We start from the raw sequence: 17,123 nt of genomic DNA on the forward strand, positions 1-17,123 counted from the left end.
TTTCCCCATTTTGCAGATGAGAAAAATAAGTTTCAGAGAGGTTAGGCAACTGGCCCCAAGTCACATAGCTGGTAAACCACACAGCCTGGATTTGAATGCGGTTTTTTTTTTCCCTGTCCCATGATCCCCATTCTCGGGTGTTGTAAGCTTCTAAAGTGCCTTCTGAATTACCACGTGAAACTCCTCTTTATGTGTAGCACATTTTATTTTTTTTTAAAAGATTTTATTTATTTATTTGAAAGGGAATGGGAGAGAGAGCACCAGAGGGGGGAGACCCAGAGGGAGAAGCAGACTCCCCGCTGAGTAGGAGCCCCAACGGGGACAGGATCCTGGGACCCCAGGATCATGACCTGAGCCAAAGGCAATCGCTTAACCAGCTGAGCCACCCAGGCGCCCCGTAGCACCATATTTTAATAGCGAGTCTCTGTAAGATTCCTCGGGGGGAAACACCCACCTTACTGAACTAGAAATTGGATTCCTAGTTTCAAGGGTGTTTCAGATGAAATCATGAATCTGAAAAACCTTTGGAAAATATAAAAGCATTCTACAGAGGGAGCAGGCTGCCACTGCTCTTAGGCACGGTAATTCTCAGTTGACTGGAATATTCTGTGCCCAAGCACCTGCTTACACAGGTAACCTGTGACCCGTCGTGGCTACTGCAGAACTCCCGTTTGTTAGAGGTTCCACGTTACAACCTCAGGCTCTTCCGATTTCTTTCTGGGCCACGCCTGTGTCAGGAGGTCCTCCTTACCAGGCACCGAAGCTGCTGATGTGTAACAGAGCGTTAAGATGCAGAGGTGCAACACATTACAGTGGGGTCATCACCAAAGCAGCGGATTCCCCCCCCCCCCCGGGGTTTTCGGGCTCCCAGTGAACACGCCTGCTGTTAATTAGCAGCGGGCAGGGCCGGTGATCAAGGGCCCCTTGGCGTGTCACCTGGTCTTTGAGGAGTTTCCAGCGCTCACTCGCGGTGGCTCACGTGGCGTGGAAACCTCGTGAAAGCCGCTCGGGCCAGGGGCCTGTAAGATCCCCACCTACCCGGGTGGGGAACAAGAAGGGAGAAAGGAAGGAAAGAAAGCGCGCTCCTGGCTTGTCCCCTCCTCCAGTGAGGAAGAAAACAGAGACTTTCCGAACAAATACAACGACCAGAGAACTTTCTTCTAGGATTTTCAGAGCCCTGTGAGCTGTGCGGCTGCAGCCGTGGAAGGGCCGCTGGGGAGAAGCGTTGAGTCCGTCCGATTCCTTCCTCCCGAATCCCGCCGAGAGGAGCACGGGTGGCGGGAAAGCCGGGCATAGGCGCCGGAGGGCGAAAGGCGACCCGAGGCCTCCCCGGCCTTCGGAAGGGACCTGACGCCAGGAAGGACGCTTATTAACCCTTGGGCTACCCCACCCCACCCCCCCGCCGCCGGGGTGCGAGCCGGCTCCTCCTCCTCCGGGTTGGACTAGCCTGGGGCAAGATGCGCACGGCCGCCGGCTCTGCGCGCCCCGCCGGTCCCTCCCAGCCCAGGAGGAGGCGACAGGGGAGGGCGCTGCCCGCAGCCGAGCCCCGCGAGTCCGTGGATCCCGAGTGAACATCCCGGGCGAAACGGCTGAGACCCCGCGACTCCCGCGCCGGCCGAGCACCGCGGGCGACGCGTCTCCCTGTTCCTCCGCCACATCTGCACGCACACCCCCCCACCCCCGGACTCCTGGCCCGACCCCCGGCTCCCGGACACCTCCAGCCCCGCGCTTCGCGCAGGTGGCGCAGACGCCCCTGCCCTCCGGCGCCCCCTGCCGGGCAGAGGGAAGGCGGCGGCCGCGGAGGAGCCGAGCACAGGCGGGGAGAGAGCTCCAGCGCCGGGAAGAAGCCGGGAGCTTCCCTGATGGTGCCGCCGCCTCCGAGTCGGGGAGGAGCGGTGAGGAGGCAGCTGGGCAGGAGCCTGGGTCCGCTGCTGCTGCTCCTGGCGCTGGGACACACGTGGAGCTACCGAGAGGAGCCCGAGGACGGCGACAGGTAAGCGCTGCCAGCCCCGGCTGGGTGCGCGCCCGGCTCGTGGGGTGGGAGCGGGACCCCGGCCCCTGCGGGCACCCGCGCGCCCTGGCTCCGCTGGCACGGGCTGGGCGCTCCACTACCCTGGGCGGCATTAAATCCACGTCCTGCCCGGGCTCCCCTGTCAGTGGGTCAGAGCTCCCTGGTACGGCCACCCCGGGGCTGGGTTCGCGCCCGTGGACCCCCGCTCGGTCCCCGAGTCCGCGTACGCGGACCAGCGCCTTCTCGGCGCGCCGGGACGCAGCTCCCGCCACCCTCGCACGCCCTGCGCTGCGCTCTCCCGCGGACAGCCAGCGAAGTGGCGGCTTCCACTGTCTTCTAGAGAAATCTGCTCAGAAAACAAGATCGCCACGACGAAATATCCGTGTCTGAAGCCTTCGGGTGAGCTCACCACGTGTTTCAGGTGAGTCTCGCGGCTCTGCTGAGTCCGCCACGCACCCGGGAACGCGGCTCCGCAGGGGAGGGCTTTGGAGACTCGCTTGGTGACCGAGGGCCGCGGTCGCGCGGGGACGTGCTTGGGGAGTTCTTCGGTGCAAGCCTTTCGGTGTGGTTTTGGGGCCAGAGCAATGACGGGCAACCAAGCGTGCACCTAGAGTTTCCACCCTAGGACCCTGACTTGCTGGCCGCTTGCTGGAATACTTTGCGTGATGGAGAAGAAGAGGCTGAAAGTTCATCAGAAAGTGGATGGGATTGTGGGTGTAAACTGCGCCGTAGCAAAGACGGATGACGGCGTTCGTGTTTTGTTTCAAAAACAAAGTTGACAAGTAGATACTTGGTCCTTGACTGCTTTTTTGACCTTCTGTCGGGACAGAGTGTAACACTTTGAGGGCCACTGGAGACAAAACGATGGAGGTGGTTTGCGGGCAGTGGACGTGGTTGGGGGCGGGGGGGCTTGTCTAGGAAGAATGTTGAGCCACAAGGAGAGTCCTCTCTGAAAGTGCGTTCCACAGATCACCTGGGTGCTTGTTTAAATTACCCTGACCAGGGCTAGGGAATCCATTTAGATTGGAAAATGTTTCCCAGGCGGTTGTCATTTGAAACAAAAGGAATTACGTTCCCTGCTTGCGGCCTTTTGGAGGTGAGGGTTGATTTGTTTTCACCAAAGTCTTTGGTTTCTGGTCGAGTGCTTTGACTGGATGGGAGGCATAAATCCATAAACACGAGTTGCTTTTTGAAAGTACTGGGCAAGATACTGGGAATCGCACACTCCCGCCAGACTGTTTCTGTGGGTCCTCTGCTCTGGGGCGCCAGGATAAATATTGGGTAGTACAAGGTAATAGCAATCCCCAGAAGTGAATTTGGAAAAAAGCTTTCCTCTTCATAATGTTGTAACTGATGAATCCACCGCCATGCTTTTGGAGCCGCAGAAATGTTAGTTCCCATGCTCAAAGGTTCAGATAGAAGTGGTTCCAGGACTGGTGAGTTTGTGGTATGAAAACCAGGAATTTGTTACCTTGCATACTGTGTTTTAAAATTTGTTGGCTATGGAATGACCACCATTGTTAAAGTGAGGCTCGGGCTTGGGAAGGGTTGTCTTTTCCAGGACAGGGGTGCTCAACACCCGTGGAATGTGCCGGGGCCGGGGCGGGGCAGGGGGAGTGTATTCATTCTGTAGGTAAAGGCTTGAAGTGGTTAACTGGGTAGGCAAGGTCCTCTAGCCGGTGGGATGGCCGAGGGTGCTGGCCAGAGGATTGCTTGCCTGGTGCTAGTCCCGTGTGTCCTCCACATGACCACAGTATTGGGACATGTTGTTTTCCTATCATCCTAGCACAAAGCCTCTAACTTAACAGGGAAAGTGTCCCTGAGATGGTTTACTCATTTGTTCAGTCCCTGAAGGTCAGACTGCGCATAAATCAGGGGCACTTGCAGAGTGCATGTCCAATTTTCAGAAACCACTGGTGCCTGAGGAGTGTTCTAGGTTGACTGTTACTCCTCTTCCCTGGTGTTTTAAAAACAGTTTGTAAAAAGTTTTTCTTTTTACACTGAGACTCAACAAGAGACACTACCAGTGTCTTTGTAAGTGTTCTCATGAACAGCTATCTGAAAGGACAGCTTATGACAACTAACAAAAAGCCTATTTTATATCACAGAAAAGTAAGGAACTTTGTTTTGGGGAGTGAGTGGAATGGGAGAAGGGGTTTTCAGCTGGGGAAAATGGGTTTGTTGCTTTCCTTCATGGATCCAGAGTTCTGTGTATATTCTGTTGGTTTTATACCATTCCCATGACTCAGTAATTTCCTAAAGACAAACTTGGTTGGGAGTTGCTTCCCCTGTTTGCTTTTGAACGCCAAGAATGGAGGGACTTGAGCTTGGAATCCTCTTGGTTCATTGTCCCGGCTCCTGTAGACCCTTGCTGCTCCAAGTGGGATCTGGAAACCAGCAGCAGTATCCTAGGAGCCTGTTCCCAAACCTTCCGAAGCCTGTGTGTTAATGCAAGCACTTAATACAGAAACCACTGTCCTCAATCTGGTCACCATGCAAACCCATTTAAATCCTTCGAGGGGCACAGAGGCTTCTCCAGGTGCACGTGTTGTTAATCCTCCCGCATCAACCAAAAACGAAAAGAACCAGCCTTCCAGGAGACCAGACCTCTCAACTCTTGGATGACCCTTAATTAAGCTTAAGTGCAGTCACTGAGGTGCTTCTTAGGGAATGCTGACAGATGGCCCCGATTTTACCACTGGCCCTTTGCACAGTTTTTAGCACAAGTGAGAGAACTACAGAAGTCCTTCTGACCTTGTTAAATGATTTTATGGGACTTAAAAAAAAAAGTCATGGAGGATGCGTTCACTCCTATCATGTTCCTGGTAGTGTTAATCTGATCTGTTATTCCTAAAAACCTATGGAGACCTAAATGATGTGGAGAAGGAAAGCTGGGTGGGTTCAGAATCTTTGTTGTGGAGCAACCCCCCCAACCATGGCCTTTGTACCCTTGTTTCCTGTGGTTTCGCTAGAGCACCTTTTCAGGTTCCCCTTCTGTATGTGAAATGATGGCCTGAGGACTTTGAACTCCGCTCTCTTCTCTCCTCTTCACATACATTATCTCTAATCCTCAAAGCGTTTGTATTTCAGTTTTACAGGGGAAGATCCAAAACTCCAGGATTAAGTAAACTTGATCAGGGTCACAAAGTTAATACACACGGGAGCCAGGATTCAAACCCAGGTTTGTCTGACTTCAAAGTCTGGGCCCGGGGCCCTTTTCATCATCCCGGAGGTGCCTACAGAGATGGCAGAACTTTCAGGATCCTGGGGTCTAAGGAAGATGATAAATTCAGATGGCTGTAAATTCACGACATTAGATAGAAAACTCCAACACTCTCCATAACCAGTGGTTTTTCAGTGACCACTATCCTGGAGATCTGTCCTCTGTAACTGACTTCATATATTCTCCTGTCCTATGCAACATTGGTTCATATGTGTATAGCTTTCCTTCCTTAAAGGATTTCGTAATCACAGGGCCTGTCTCTTGAGACTCTCTACCCCAATGTGCATTGGGCCAAGTGCCCAACGTTTAGCAGACACTTGAGTGAATGCCAGTGACTGCTTACCAAGCTTAGAGGATGTACTGCTCAGCATTATAATCGAACTTAGAGTATGCTCCTTTATTAGTAAAGATTTCAGCGGGGTGTGATTTATCTAAGGCTCTATTATAGCCAAACTAAGCTCATACATTTATTAGGGTGTTACCCTTTTTGTGTCTGTTAGGTTATTCCCCATGAGTTTCCTCCCCACCCCCCATCCCCGACCATGTAGTTTTGAAAAAAAGGTTCATGTTTACCATTCATTATTGGGTCTTCATTAAAATGACCTGTTAAAGGCTTTTAAAAATGAACACATTGTGTAGGGAAGGTCCAGAAAATCCCATTTCTTTTTAATGATTGTATTTGAGAGAGACACAGCGAGAGAGGGAACACAAGCAGGGAGAGTGGGAGAGGTAGAAGCAGGCTTCCCGCTGAGCAGGGAGCCCGATACGGGGCTTGATCCCAGGACCCCAGGATCATGACTTGAGCTGAAGGCAGACGCTTAACAGCTGAGCCACCCAGGTGCTCCTGGAAAATCCGATTTTTGAGTGAACTGGTATCTACTAAACATTCTAACTTTTCTGACCCAGTAAGGGTTTATTGAGCATCTATTTTGAGCTTAAAATAGCCTTACAGAATGTGCATAGAACAATAAATTACTAACTCTGGTCTGTTTATAGACATGATATTTAGACTCAGACCTTTGAAACTAACCAATATACAATGGTAGGTGGTCTAGTTCAAAGTCATTGTCAAAACATTGTCAAAAACATTGTACTGTCAATGATGGAGAAGAGATTAGAAGCAGGTAGGAATCTCTGAGCAAGAGAAAATACATTCTTTAACACAGTGTTAGGTGTTCAGATTGCATTGGCCGTGGCTCTCTTCTGTGGCTCATGGACGGCCATGGCTCCTAGCTTCCCCTCAGCAGTATTTGCCCCTCTGGATCTCATTAGGTCCTGCTCTTAGGATCCTGTTCCTGCAGGAGATGATGACCTAGGGATGCAAAAACTCCTAGTTTTCTGTAATATAAGTGTTGCCAAATCCTGTTAAAATGTGGAAGTTAACGTGTTATTTCTGCAGATGGGTCTACATGGGGTTCGGAGAACAAGAGTCTCTTAGAGCAGCCCTACCAGCTTGAGAGCTCTGGACTTGAGCTGAGGCCTCATTGGAGGGAAGACTGGGGGATGCACTATCTGGGAGGTCACAGGGTTCCTACAGAGGGCTGGGAGGTGAAAACCTGCACAGTAATAGGAATTGTGCCAGTTGGAAGGCCACTTTGACCAAATTGTTTTGTGACTTTGAAGTGGTTTTTTTTTTTTTTTTAAGATTTTATTTATTTATTTGACAGATAAAGATCACAAGTAGGCAGAGTGGCAGGCAGAGAGAAGGGGGGAAGCAGGATCCCCGCTGAGCAGAGAGCCCAATGCGGGGCTCCATCCCAGGACCCTGAGATCATGACCCAAGCTGAAGGCAGAGGCTTAACCCACTGAGGCACCCAGGCACCCCAAAGTGTTTCTTAATCTACCTTAGTGGTCTCCTCTGTAAAACGGAGATTCTATTAATATTGGAGTTACAGGGTTCCCGTGAAGGATTAAATGAGCTGACCTATGTAGAAATGCTGGACGAACGTTACCCCTCATAATCACTTTGAATCCCCCCAAGTCTGGTATGTTGATGCACATAGTAGGTGCTTGCTGGACACTCGCTGAGTTTTGGACAATATGGGAGAAACTTTTGACAAGCAAACTCACCCCACATCCAGAAACAAGGTGTTTATACACCACTGTACACACCTGTTTTCAGAGACCTTTTCAAATGTAGGAAAGCCCCAGAAATCCAGGGCCTCAGTGGGAAAAAAAAAAAAGAAAATCACAAAGCATCTTTGTTTCTTGCTTCCTGACCACACAAGGTGCCCTACTCATGTGACCATAGAATAGGCAGGAGGCATAGGTGTCCCATTTTAAAGGATCTTGGAGGCTTGCCCCTTGTCTCGAGTCACGAAATGGATTCCAGGCAGAGGCAAGAGCGGGAAGTCGACCCTCTGGGCTTCAGCCCTTCAGTCTGGTCTCCCTTCTGCCTCCCTGGTCCGCAGCTGTTGAAAGCTCAGGTGGTATGAAAAGAGCAGGAGACGGGTGGACACGGTTCATGCAGAACTGTCTGAATCACTGGCACGACGCCAGCAGCCTCGGTTTCCCTGGGTGAAGCCCCCTCTGTCACTGGATGGTCAGCCTGCTGGGGGCGTGGAGCATCTGTAGCCTGGTCCGTGACTGTAGACCCTCCAGGCTGGTCTCCGGCCTGGACGGGGTCCCATACATTGTCAAATGGCCGAGTGAATATTACAAGCGAACGAGGTCAACTTTCCACCTATAGGCTTTCTAGAACGGTGGTTGCTATCCTGTCGCAGTCGGCCTCCTTTTCTAGCTGAGAGAGAGGCTCTTTGGGAAACCAGATTCCCTGCGCTGCCGCGAGATGCTCTCATTGTCTTGCCCTGCTGATGTGTTACCGGTGCTGCTCCGGGCAGCTGCAGCGGATGCCCTGACCTTGCTCCTTTCCGTGACACCTGATGAGGACACAGGTGTTCCTGCCTGTGTTAATTGCCCTGTAGACCCTGGCTTTGAAGTGGGGGGTTGCGATTTTAAAGGGGATCCCGCTCCCTCCCACGCTTATCTTCTTCGGTTGGAGAACAGGTGTTGGAGGAGGTCGGGGAGGCGGAAGGTGTTGGCCAAGGCGGGTTTCGTCTCACTTTTCCCTCACTCTCGGAGAAAGGACACAAAGCGATAGGAAACAGCTGAGTTCCCCACAAAAGACTGTGCTTTCACCGGAGTGCCCTTTGACGTGGGTCCAATGGCTTCGCTCATTGTCCCTCGAGTCATTGATGCCTGACTTTCCGATTTTAGCTTCATCTGTTCTCAGTGAAAAAGCACCCGGAAAAAGCAAATGCGCTTTTATTCTAGAATTACTCTATCTTCCCTGGAGAAAGTTTGCATTTCAATCAGTAGTTCACGTGTCAGTGAGTTCAGCTTCTCCAAACCTGCTACCCGCTAGCTCGGCAGGACCCTCCCTGCTTTTGTGAGCAGGTCTGCCTGCGTTAGGAGTCCTGCTGAACGCCAGGGAACAAAGGTCTCCTTTCCCTCTGTTTATTGCTTTTCTCTGGGGACGAAAACATAAATAGCTATACCATCAGCTTCTCAGGCTAGGTTCTTTTCCATGAAGCCATGTACGAGTTTTAAAGTTTTACCAACAACTTTTGTTCTCTAATTCAAATATTGGGAGTTCCTATGTGCCAAGCACAGTTCTAGGAACTTAGAATCCATCTGTGTGAAAAGCAGAAAAACTCCAGTCTCTGCCCTCCTAGAAATTAAAGATCTTAATTCAGTTTATCTTTCAGTAAGGGAATTTTGGGTCAAAGCTGTCTTTGGGGACATTTTTAAGAGTTCTTTAGGCACACATCTGACTAAAGTCCCATTTGGGGGGCTAAGAGCTTGAAATTTCCTAGGGACAAGCTGTCTGCTTTCAGCAAAAGAAACCCACCAAGCAGGGACACAGGACCCCAGGGCTAGTGGTAACCAAAGTTTGGTTCTACAGAGGTGTTAGGGAGAAATGAGCACGTACCCCAGGTCTCTTTCAAGACTTATTGGAATGTGGAAGTAATACAAAGAAGTGAAGTCTCTGGCTGTTGGCACTGGGAGGTGGATGACAGCCTCAGCACAGGCCCCCCTCCTGTTTTCCAGCAGCATCTTTAAGCAGCCTGTTCTAAGAAGGCCTGCTCCCCCCACCCCCACATTCCTTCCTTTTAATCCATTGTAGATCATTGTAGTTGTATCTGAACCTTCTGCGTGGTCTGCATTCTGAGACCTCGGTGGGGGTGGGGTGGTGGTATGAGGTCTACGTATTTAATCCCCTTGGAGCCAAGCAGCACATCTTTCCAGCTTCATGGCGAAAGCACGTGTGCGAGCTTGGATGCCTGAACATACTGCGTTGCTCAGTGCAGCAGAACATGAACTAGATCACCTGTTTGTTCCCTTTAGCATTTCAGAAATGTGGACCACATCTGTGTTCAGCTTTTATCTCTGTTCTCAACTCTTCTTTCTTGGCTATGCTTAGGAGATGTTCTGTGTTTGGCCCGCTGGGGTGAAGCCCTCCAGCCTCCATCCTTCGGGAATGGCGGAGGCAGCTGTCAGCCCAGCCGCTGCTGGCAGAGAATGGGTGGGAGGCCAGGAGGGCCCTCTGCTCTAGGATCTGGCTCTGGGAGTTTGGCAGGAATTAGCAAAGTAGGGCCCGCAGCATGTTTTTATACATCTCATGATCTAAGAATGCTTCTCATTTCTTTAAAGGGTTGTTTAAAAAAAAACAACACTGTGCAACAGAGACCTCATTTGGCCCCCGAAGCCTCAGATCTTTATCATCTGGCCATTTATAGAAAGTTTGCCAACTTTTAGAGAGCCATCTTTTTTCCCCAGCATAGAGCCCAGTGTGGGGCTGAAACTCACAACCCTGAGATCAAGACCTGAGCTGAGATCAAGAGTCGGACACTTAACCAACTGAGTCACTGTGTAGAGATCTGTCTTAACACAAGGTTCAGGAGTGGGGTTCTCCGTACGTAACCTTGTCCACAGATCTAACTTCTCAGGCTGGTGACTTGGGGGAGGCGATATCCGGCTTCATCTTTAGGTCCTTACCTTCATGTTGCCTTATTGTATTTGGGTCTCCTGGCCTGAGCATCTCTGATTGTGACTTGGTTTCCTGATCTCGGGGGATCAGTTATTGAGTTGGAATTCCACCCCCCTCCCCAGTCGCCATCCCCAAATGCACTGTAAATGGAAGTAACTTGTCAGCATTCTTAAGATGACCAGTTTGCAAGGAGTGGAGTATTAACTTCTGCTTTTCCTCATGTTCCCAAGACCAGGCTTCATGCACGGCTTGAGTGCTCCATGGATTACCTTGGCTGATTCTCCCCTCCCCCCGCGCCCCTTATTCCGTACTTTCTTAATTCCTAACGTGCATATCGATCATCCCACGCTTTATTGACTCAGAGCTTCCTGTCCATGAATTTGTTTTGAATTTCTACAATGGAAAACTTCACATTCAAAAATCGAATGAGGGCGCCTGTTTGAGGAACATGCAACGAAGTCCCTTTCAATCAGAACTGTACCATTACATTCTTCCTCCTGTGGCTGCAAAGTGTTCTGCCATTTCTCTGGTCCCCGAAGCAGTATCCAGAGTTAAACTTTTGAAAGTAAACTCTGAAGTGCCTTTTCACAATGTCAACTATTTTGTTCCGTAAAGCTCGTGAAGACTTAGTGATGTTCTGACACTGAGCGTGAAGGGGGGGGGGGTGTGGTAAAGGAAAGCACAAATATTTTGAGGGGACAAAAGCAAAATCTAATGGCATTTTGCAGAGAGGAAATGAGGAAGACATTGGAACGCACCGCCTGACCTATTAGGAGGAGAAATGCTATAGGGCATGGTAAAGAGGAGAGAAGTATAAAAACTTGACGAGGAATAGAGTATCCTATGGAGGTGAAGTTGGGTGGAGAAAAAGTTCATGTTAAACTCACATGGGAGCTTCTGACCTTGGTAACTGCTGTTTCTCACGGATTCGAGCAAAGGCCGTTTAAGCTTAGGAAGGTTGACAGCCCTACAGATGCAATTCCTGTGACCTCTCCTGTGTGCCCAGCACTACCGCCTTGGAGGTCAGGCTGTCTCAGCCCATGCAGAAAGGGCGCCATGCTTTCTTTTGAGCTTTTCTCTTGCTTTACTTTCGCTTGGCATTGCTCTTGGTAATGTGTCTGTGTTTTGTTTTGGAATTTTTCTATAGTGAAATTGCTCATGATTTTTATGGTGGAAAAATTGCATGGTAGAGCAGAGATTGCCTTCCTGGGAACCCACCAAGACCACAAGGACTGTTCCTTGGAAGCAAGGTTATTCCAAAAAATGTAGTTCTGGCAGTTCCTGAAAGGTTAGAAGAACCTAGAACACAACATCCGTGAGATTTTATCTCCGAGAAAACTTGAAGGATTTTTTGTGTGAATTCTGTGAAAATCGAATTTAATACTAATTTACATAGGTTTGCTAGAGATCGCTCACACCCATTCTGGCCTAGCTGGGTGGACATAGAGAAAGAAGTTTTATGCCAGAACCCAGGACTTATGTGAAGGTCACTTAACCAGGCTTCTTTCTGGAGCACAGCAGAAAGAGGAAGGGGAGCAAGTTTGAATACCAGAAACCGAGATCAAAACGAAAAGTGGGGTGGTTACTTCCTTTGGGGATGAGTCTTCGTGCAAGTTCTCAGTCAAGGTCTCAGCAGGTGTGTGGCAGAACCAGGGTTGAAAAGTAGACAGGGGCATCTGGGTGGCTCATTTGGCTAAGTGTCCAACTCTTGGTTTCAGGTTTAAGTCACGATCTCAGGGTCATGGGATTGAGCCCAAGTTGGGCTCCGTGCTCAGCTCAGAGTCTACGTGGGATTCCCTCTCCCTCTGCCCCCCCCCACCCCATCCCTGGAACTCTCAATCTCTCTCTAAAATAAATCTTTAGAAAAAGACCCACAAACCAAGCCCCTGTGTTGGTTTGCTAGGACTGCCCAAACAACATAGTGTCGGGTGGCTTCAACAATTTTCTCACAGTTTCTGGAGGCCAGAAGTCTAAGGTGAAGGTGTTGGGAGGGTTGGCCCCTTTAGATGGGTCTCCTGGGCTTGCAGACTGCTGTCTCCTCCCTGTGTCTTCCCTGGGTCTTCCCTCTGTACCTGTGTCTGATCTTCTCCTGTAAGGGCAGCACTCTTAACTCTGTCTTCAAGACTCTTCAAGACTCCTGTCTCTACGGACAATCACAACCTGAGGTAGTGGGGTTGGGACTTCGACTTCGGGAGGTCACCGTTCAGCCCATATCCTCCCCTCCCCAATAAAACCCAGCACACCGTGGGCCACATAAAGGCTGTTTTGTAGACACTCTCCTTCCCGTGGGGATCCCTATCCGCCAGGCTGGTCCTGAGGGAGCCGATGGGACTAAAGTGGCTTTAGCAATGCCACCGAAGAAGGGAGAGGGTTAAACCACCTGAAGTGGCATGAACCGTACTGTAGTCTGCGATGTTCACGTCTGTACGACCTCTCTAGGATGGGCGATGGAGGCCAGAATCTGTTTGAGCCCTTATCTCGACACCCGCGGTGGGAATACAGATGCTGAGCCCCCACTCCAGATGCTCGGAAGCAGGCTCTGCCTTTGAACTCGGTCCTTTTGTATTTCTCGTGCACATTAAATTGAGAAGCCCGGTCCTGCTCCCCACCGCGTTGTCCCAGCGTTCGCTGGCTCTCACGGGGCTCCTCTTTGCGGGCTAAACACAGCTGTAGGCAGTGATTCCTAGTCTGGGCTGCTCCTCGGAATCACCTAGTGAGTTTATTGTAATTTTAAAATTCAACTTAATACCCGTATTAGTTTCAGGGGCAGAATTTAGTGATTCATCGGTTGCATATAACACCCAGTGCTCATCCCATCCGGTGCCCTCCTTACTGCCCGCCCCCACTTACCCACCCCTCCACCTACTTCCCCTCCTGCAACCCTGTTTCCTAGAGTTAAGAGTCTCATGGTTTGCCTCCCTCTGTTTTCATCTTACTTTTCCTTCCCTTCCCCTGCGTTTGTCTGTTTTGTTTCTTAAATTCCACATATGAGTGATATCCTGTGACACTGGTTTTTTTGGACTGACTTTGCTTAGCATAATGCCCTCTAGTTCCATCCACATCAGGGCAGAGGGCAAGATTTCTTTGCTTTTGATGGCTGAGTAATAATATCACATCTTTATCCAGTCCTCTGTCGATGGACATCTGGGCTCTTTCCATAGTTTGGCTGTGGTGGACGTTGCTGCTGTAAACATTGGAGTGTGTGTGCCCCTCCAGTGAGTGTTTAAAAACAACCTAGTGTCCGCATGGCACACTAGACCAGTTACATCAGAAACTCCGGAGGTGGGCACCCAGGAACAGGAATCTTTAAAGCCCCACGCATGATTCCAACTTGCAGCCAAGGCGGAAAACCTTGGAGTGAAGGGCAGAGAGGGGTGAGCAGCCTGGCCCTTTGCCTAGGGGACAAGTGGTTGCTTGTGGTCGCTAAGCCTGGGTCCTCATGCCCCTCTACAGGGAAACTTCTAGCTGAAGTTTGTGTCGGTCCCCATGAGTTCTGTGTTTCCGAAGCTGAGCAGTTCGAGGTCCCACGCGCAAATTCCATCACTTTTCATTTCCTATCGTGGACTCTCAGCTTGGTGTCTGGAGCTACTTAGTGACCTTTGGTGCATTTTTTCCCCCCCAAAAATACTTTGCTTTGTTGCTGCACCACATGAACCTTCTCCCAAGATATAAACATGGCTCAGCGTATTATAAATGAAAGCTTTTCAGTGTCAAGCTGTGTTTTTCTTTCCTTGCAAGCATCAAACGCAAACAGCTTTTTTTTTTCCACATAGTGCGATAGACAATCTGTGTGCTGGCAGGAGTCACTTCCCATGGGGCGCCTGGGTGGGTCAGTGGGTTAAACCTCTGCCTTTGGCTCAGGTCATGGTCTCAGGGTCCTGGGATCGAGCCCCATCTCGGGCTCTCCACTCAGTGGGAAGCCCGCTTCCCCCCCCACTCTCTGCCTGCCTCTCTGCCTACTTGTGATCTCTCTCTCTCGGCAGTTCTCTCCTCTGATAATGAAAGAACGTCTCAATCCCTGGCGAACATGGAGCTTTTTATAGTTTTGTAATTAACTTTCCCACGAGATAATACGCTAGTGTGCCTGCGTGGTTATCCCCTGAGCCCCATGCTTCCCATAGGGCCTTAAACCAGGCAGTCCCCAAGTGCGTCTGTATGGAATGTACAGGTGTGTATGTGGGCTGCTTTTCAGAGTTAACAGCATTTATGTTGATAACATCATAGAAATAGAAATTATTATAAATCGAGCGACGAAAGGCAGTTGCATTTCATGGATGGGTATTCTGAGGCTCTTTGAAGAGGGATTCCTTGGAATCAGAGGCTGATAAGACATAGTGGTTCAGAAGTGACCTCTGTGTAACCTGTGTGGACACCCTGTTTGGGAGGACATAACAGGGACGGATATTTAAGACTGCAAGGGAAGGCACGAAAGGATCCTAACAAGAGACTCAGCACCTTAGCCACCCCACCATCTCTCCAAGTCTTTTTCCCAGAGACCCCTAGTGTTTGGGAACCACAGCTTCAGGCTGTGGCACAGATGAAAATTATTTGTGGAGGGCGCGTCGGGGTCAGTAACAAAGGCTGCTCGGGGCTGGAGATGCTTAGCCCGGGGGGCTCTGGCCGCCTGGCTGCCACCTGCTGTCCTGGGGCAGGAGGAGGCCGTCTTCACACACCTGGGGCCACTTGTGGGTCATGGGAGCAGGGAGGGGGCACGTGTGCATCTCTCCTGTAGATCCATCCTCCCCCCCCCCCCTCCCGCCGCCAACCCTGTAGCTCTTAGCCATCAAGCTCTGGGCAAGCTGCCCCACCAAGCCTCTTCGGTGAATCCTTTCTGGGCTGTTTATAAAAACCTCATTTCCTATGTCCATCCTTTAAAATGACTGGTATCCTCTTAGAATGTCTACTTACGCCTTCACTTGCATACAGCTCGACTGTGGCATTGTCCTGACACACTTTGTGTGTGTTCGTGCATGTGTCTTTGATGCGATGTGTGCAGCCCCGTACAGGCTCCCGGGACCCCAGTGAGCATGCTGTGTCCCGAAGAGAGGAGGGTTTCATCCACACTTCTGAGGAGTCCACAAAAGGACGTTGCCATAACGATGAGAGGAAGATGCTGCTTTTCTTCTAGAGAAGGATGGAAAGGGAAATCGTGCTTTGAAGTTCTTGCAGGAAAGGGGCACAAAAAAAGAGCGTCCTTTTTTTTTTTTTTTTTTTTTTTTTTAATGATCGTATCGCTCACTCTTTGCACGTTTACATCATAGGGATGCAGGACTTTGAACTGGGATCCTCTATAATTCCCCTCTCCAGGGTAACGGCTGCCAAGGGACTAGAGTGTGGTTTTCTTGCTCTTTTCTGTGCCTGCAGAACAGAATAGTTGTAGTTGCTATGTACAGAAATAGGTTTGTTCTGCAATTGCTTTTTTCACATAGTAGGTGAAGAATACTTATCACACCGGGCACCGATCCATTTTGACAGCACCATATTTCATTGTATGGATACGCCTTGACTCCTCTCTTCACTGGAGAGCATGCCTTCTCAAGCAGCAGGCGCTAAGGGGCGCTTCCTGATGCTTGGACAGGTTCAGGCTTTAAACTGACGGTGCAAATTTCAAATAGATCAAGTTTTACCTAAATGAATCAGAAGAAACATAAGCTAGTGTCACCAGATTGCACTTTGGTCTGGAACAGCAGGACCCGTATGACCTGCCACTTCCCTTCTAGAACGTACGGGGGCTGGTCCCTATTATCCTCTGGTGCTCTGATCCTGGACCACTGGAGGTTGGGGCTCTGGTGGAGCTCCTTCTAGGTTTGGCAGTCTGTGACTGATTACTCGTTCACAGAGAGCAGGACAAACGGAAATGGGCTTAGTTTTCAGCCCAGGGGATTTGCTTGACATAAAGAACATTGAAATTGAAGATACTCTGGGGTGTTCTGGGTAATTCTCTCTAATCAGCTTTAAAAACAGGAGAGCCACCCTTGAGCTGTGAAGTGAATGTGTTGAATGCCTTGGGTGGTTTTCTTACCCCGTTATTAAAGAGAAGAATGTCTCTCTACTCCCCAGGTCTCTATACTCTTGCAAGTGAGCTCCTCTGCTGTGTGGGGGGTGGGGGGCGTCTTACTCTGCCCAGGTGTTAAGCATCCCCCGCACCCCAACCCCGCACCACCAGCTGACTCCTGTCCGCTGGCCTTCAGGACATGCCGTCCCACAGACTAAGCTAAGGAGGGTGAGGTATGCGTTTCCTCACGTAGGGAGGGAATCCGTGACCTTGAGAATGGAGACATCGTTCCATTTGGGGGAGACTCATGCTAATAAAGTGGGAAGGAATGATGAGCTCAGATGAGAAGGCTTCCTCATAAAATTTCCTTCACCTCTTTTATGCTAACATAGTGGGCTTAATCCCTGTGTCTTACATTTACAAAAACTTTTATTGCGAATTAACATTTCGCTGTGTATCCTTTCGAGTTTATTTATCTAAGGGCTCTTGTGAAGACTTCAAGTGCTAACTGGCCCGCCGCAGCCCTGCGTTGCCCGAGTCCTCATTTGACTGCCCTGGTTCTGGTTCTGTATTTGGCTCTGTTTAGAGCCGCCAAGAGAGGGAGGGACAGGGTGAAACGCGGGTGAACCAAGAACTTCATTTTCAGCCAAATTACCCACATAAGAGGAGGAGACTTCTCGTGAATTACCAGATAACTCTTTTTTTTTTTTTTTGGTCCCTTTTATTTTTTTATAAAAATTTTATTTAACCTGCAGTATAATACTGGTTTCAGAGGTAGAGGTGAGTGATTCACCAGTTGCCTACAACACCCAGGGCTCATTACATCACATGCCCTCCTTAGTGCCCATCCCACAGTGACCCCATTGCCCCTGCAGACTTCCCCTCTGGCAACCCTGTTTGTTTC

At 50.1% G+C, this 17,123-nt stretch overlaps 1 protein-coding gene across 1 annotated transcript in view; it reads left to right on the forward strand.

Annotated features, from left to right (window-relative positions):
* The first annotated feature begins 1,862 nt into the window (after positions 1–1,862).
* LOC111154294 (collagen and calcium binding EGF domains 1) overlaps positions 1,863–17,123 on the forward strand; it is a 221,568-nt gene continuing 206,307 nt past the window's right edge. The window contains exons 1-2 of the mRNA XM_022513800.1: positions 1,863–1,993; positions 2,352–2,432. Of these exons, the coding sequence (XP_022369508.1) occupies positions 1,863–1,993; positions 2,352–2,432 (212 nt within the window). The remainder of the gene's footprint in view (positions 1,994–2,351; positions 2,433–17,123) is intronic.

Source organism: Enhydra lutris, unplaced genomic scaffold (genome assembly GCF_002288905.1).
Source record: "Enhydra lutris kenyoni isolate GAN:26980312 unplaced genomic scaffold, ASM228890v2 scaffoldscaffold36, whole genome shotgun sequence".
Taxonomy (NCBI): Eukaryota; Metazoa; Chordata; class Mammalia; order Carnivora; family Mustelidae; genus Enhydra; species Enhydra lutris.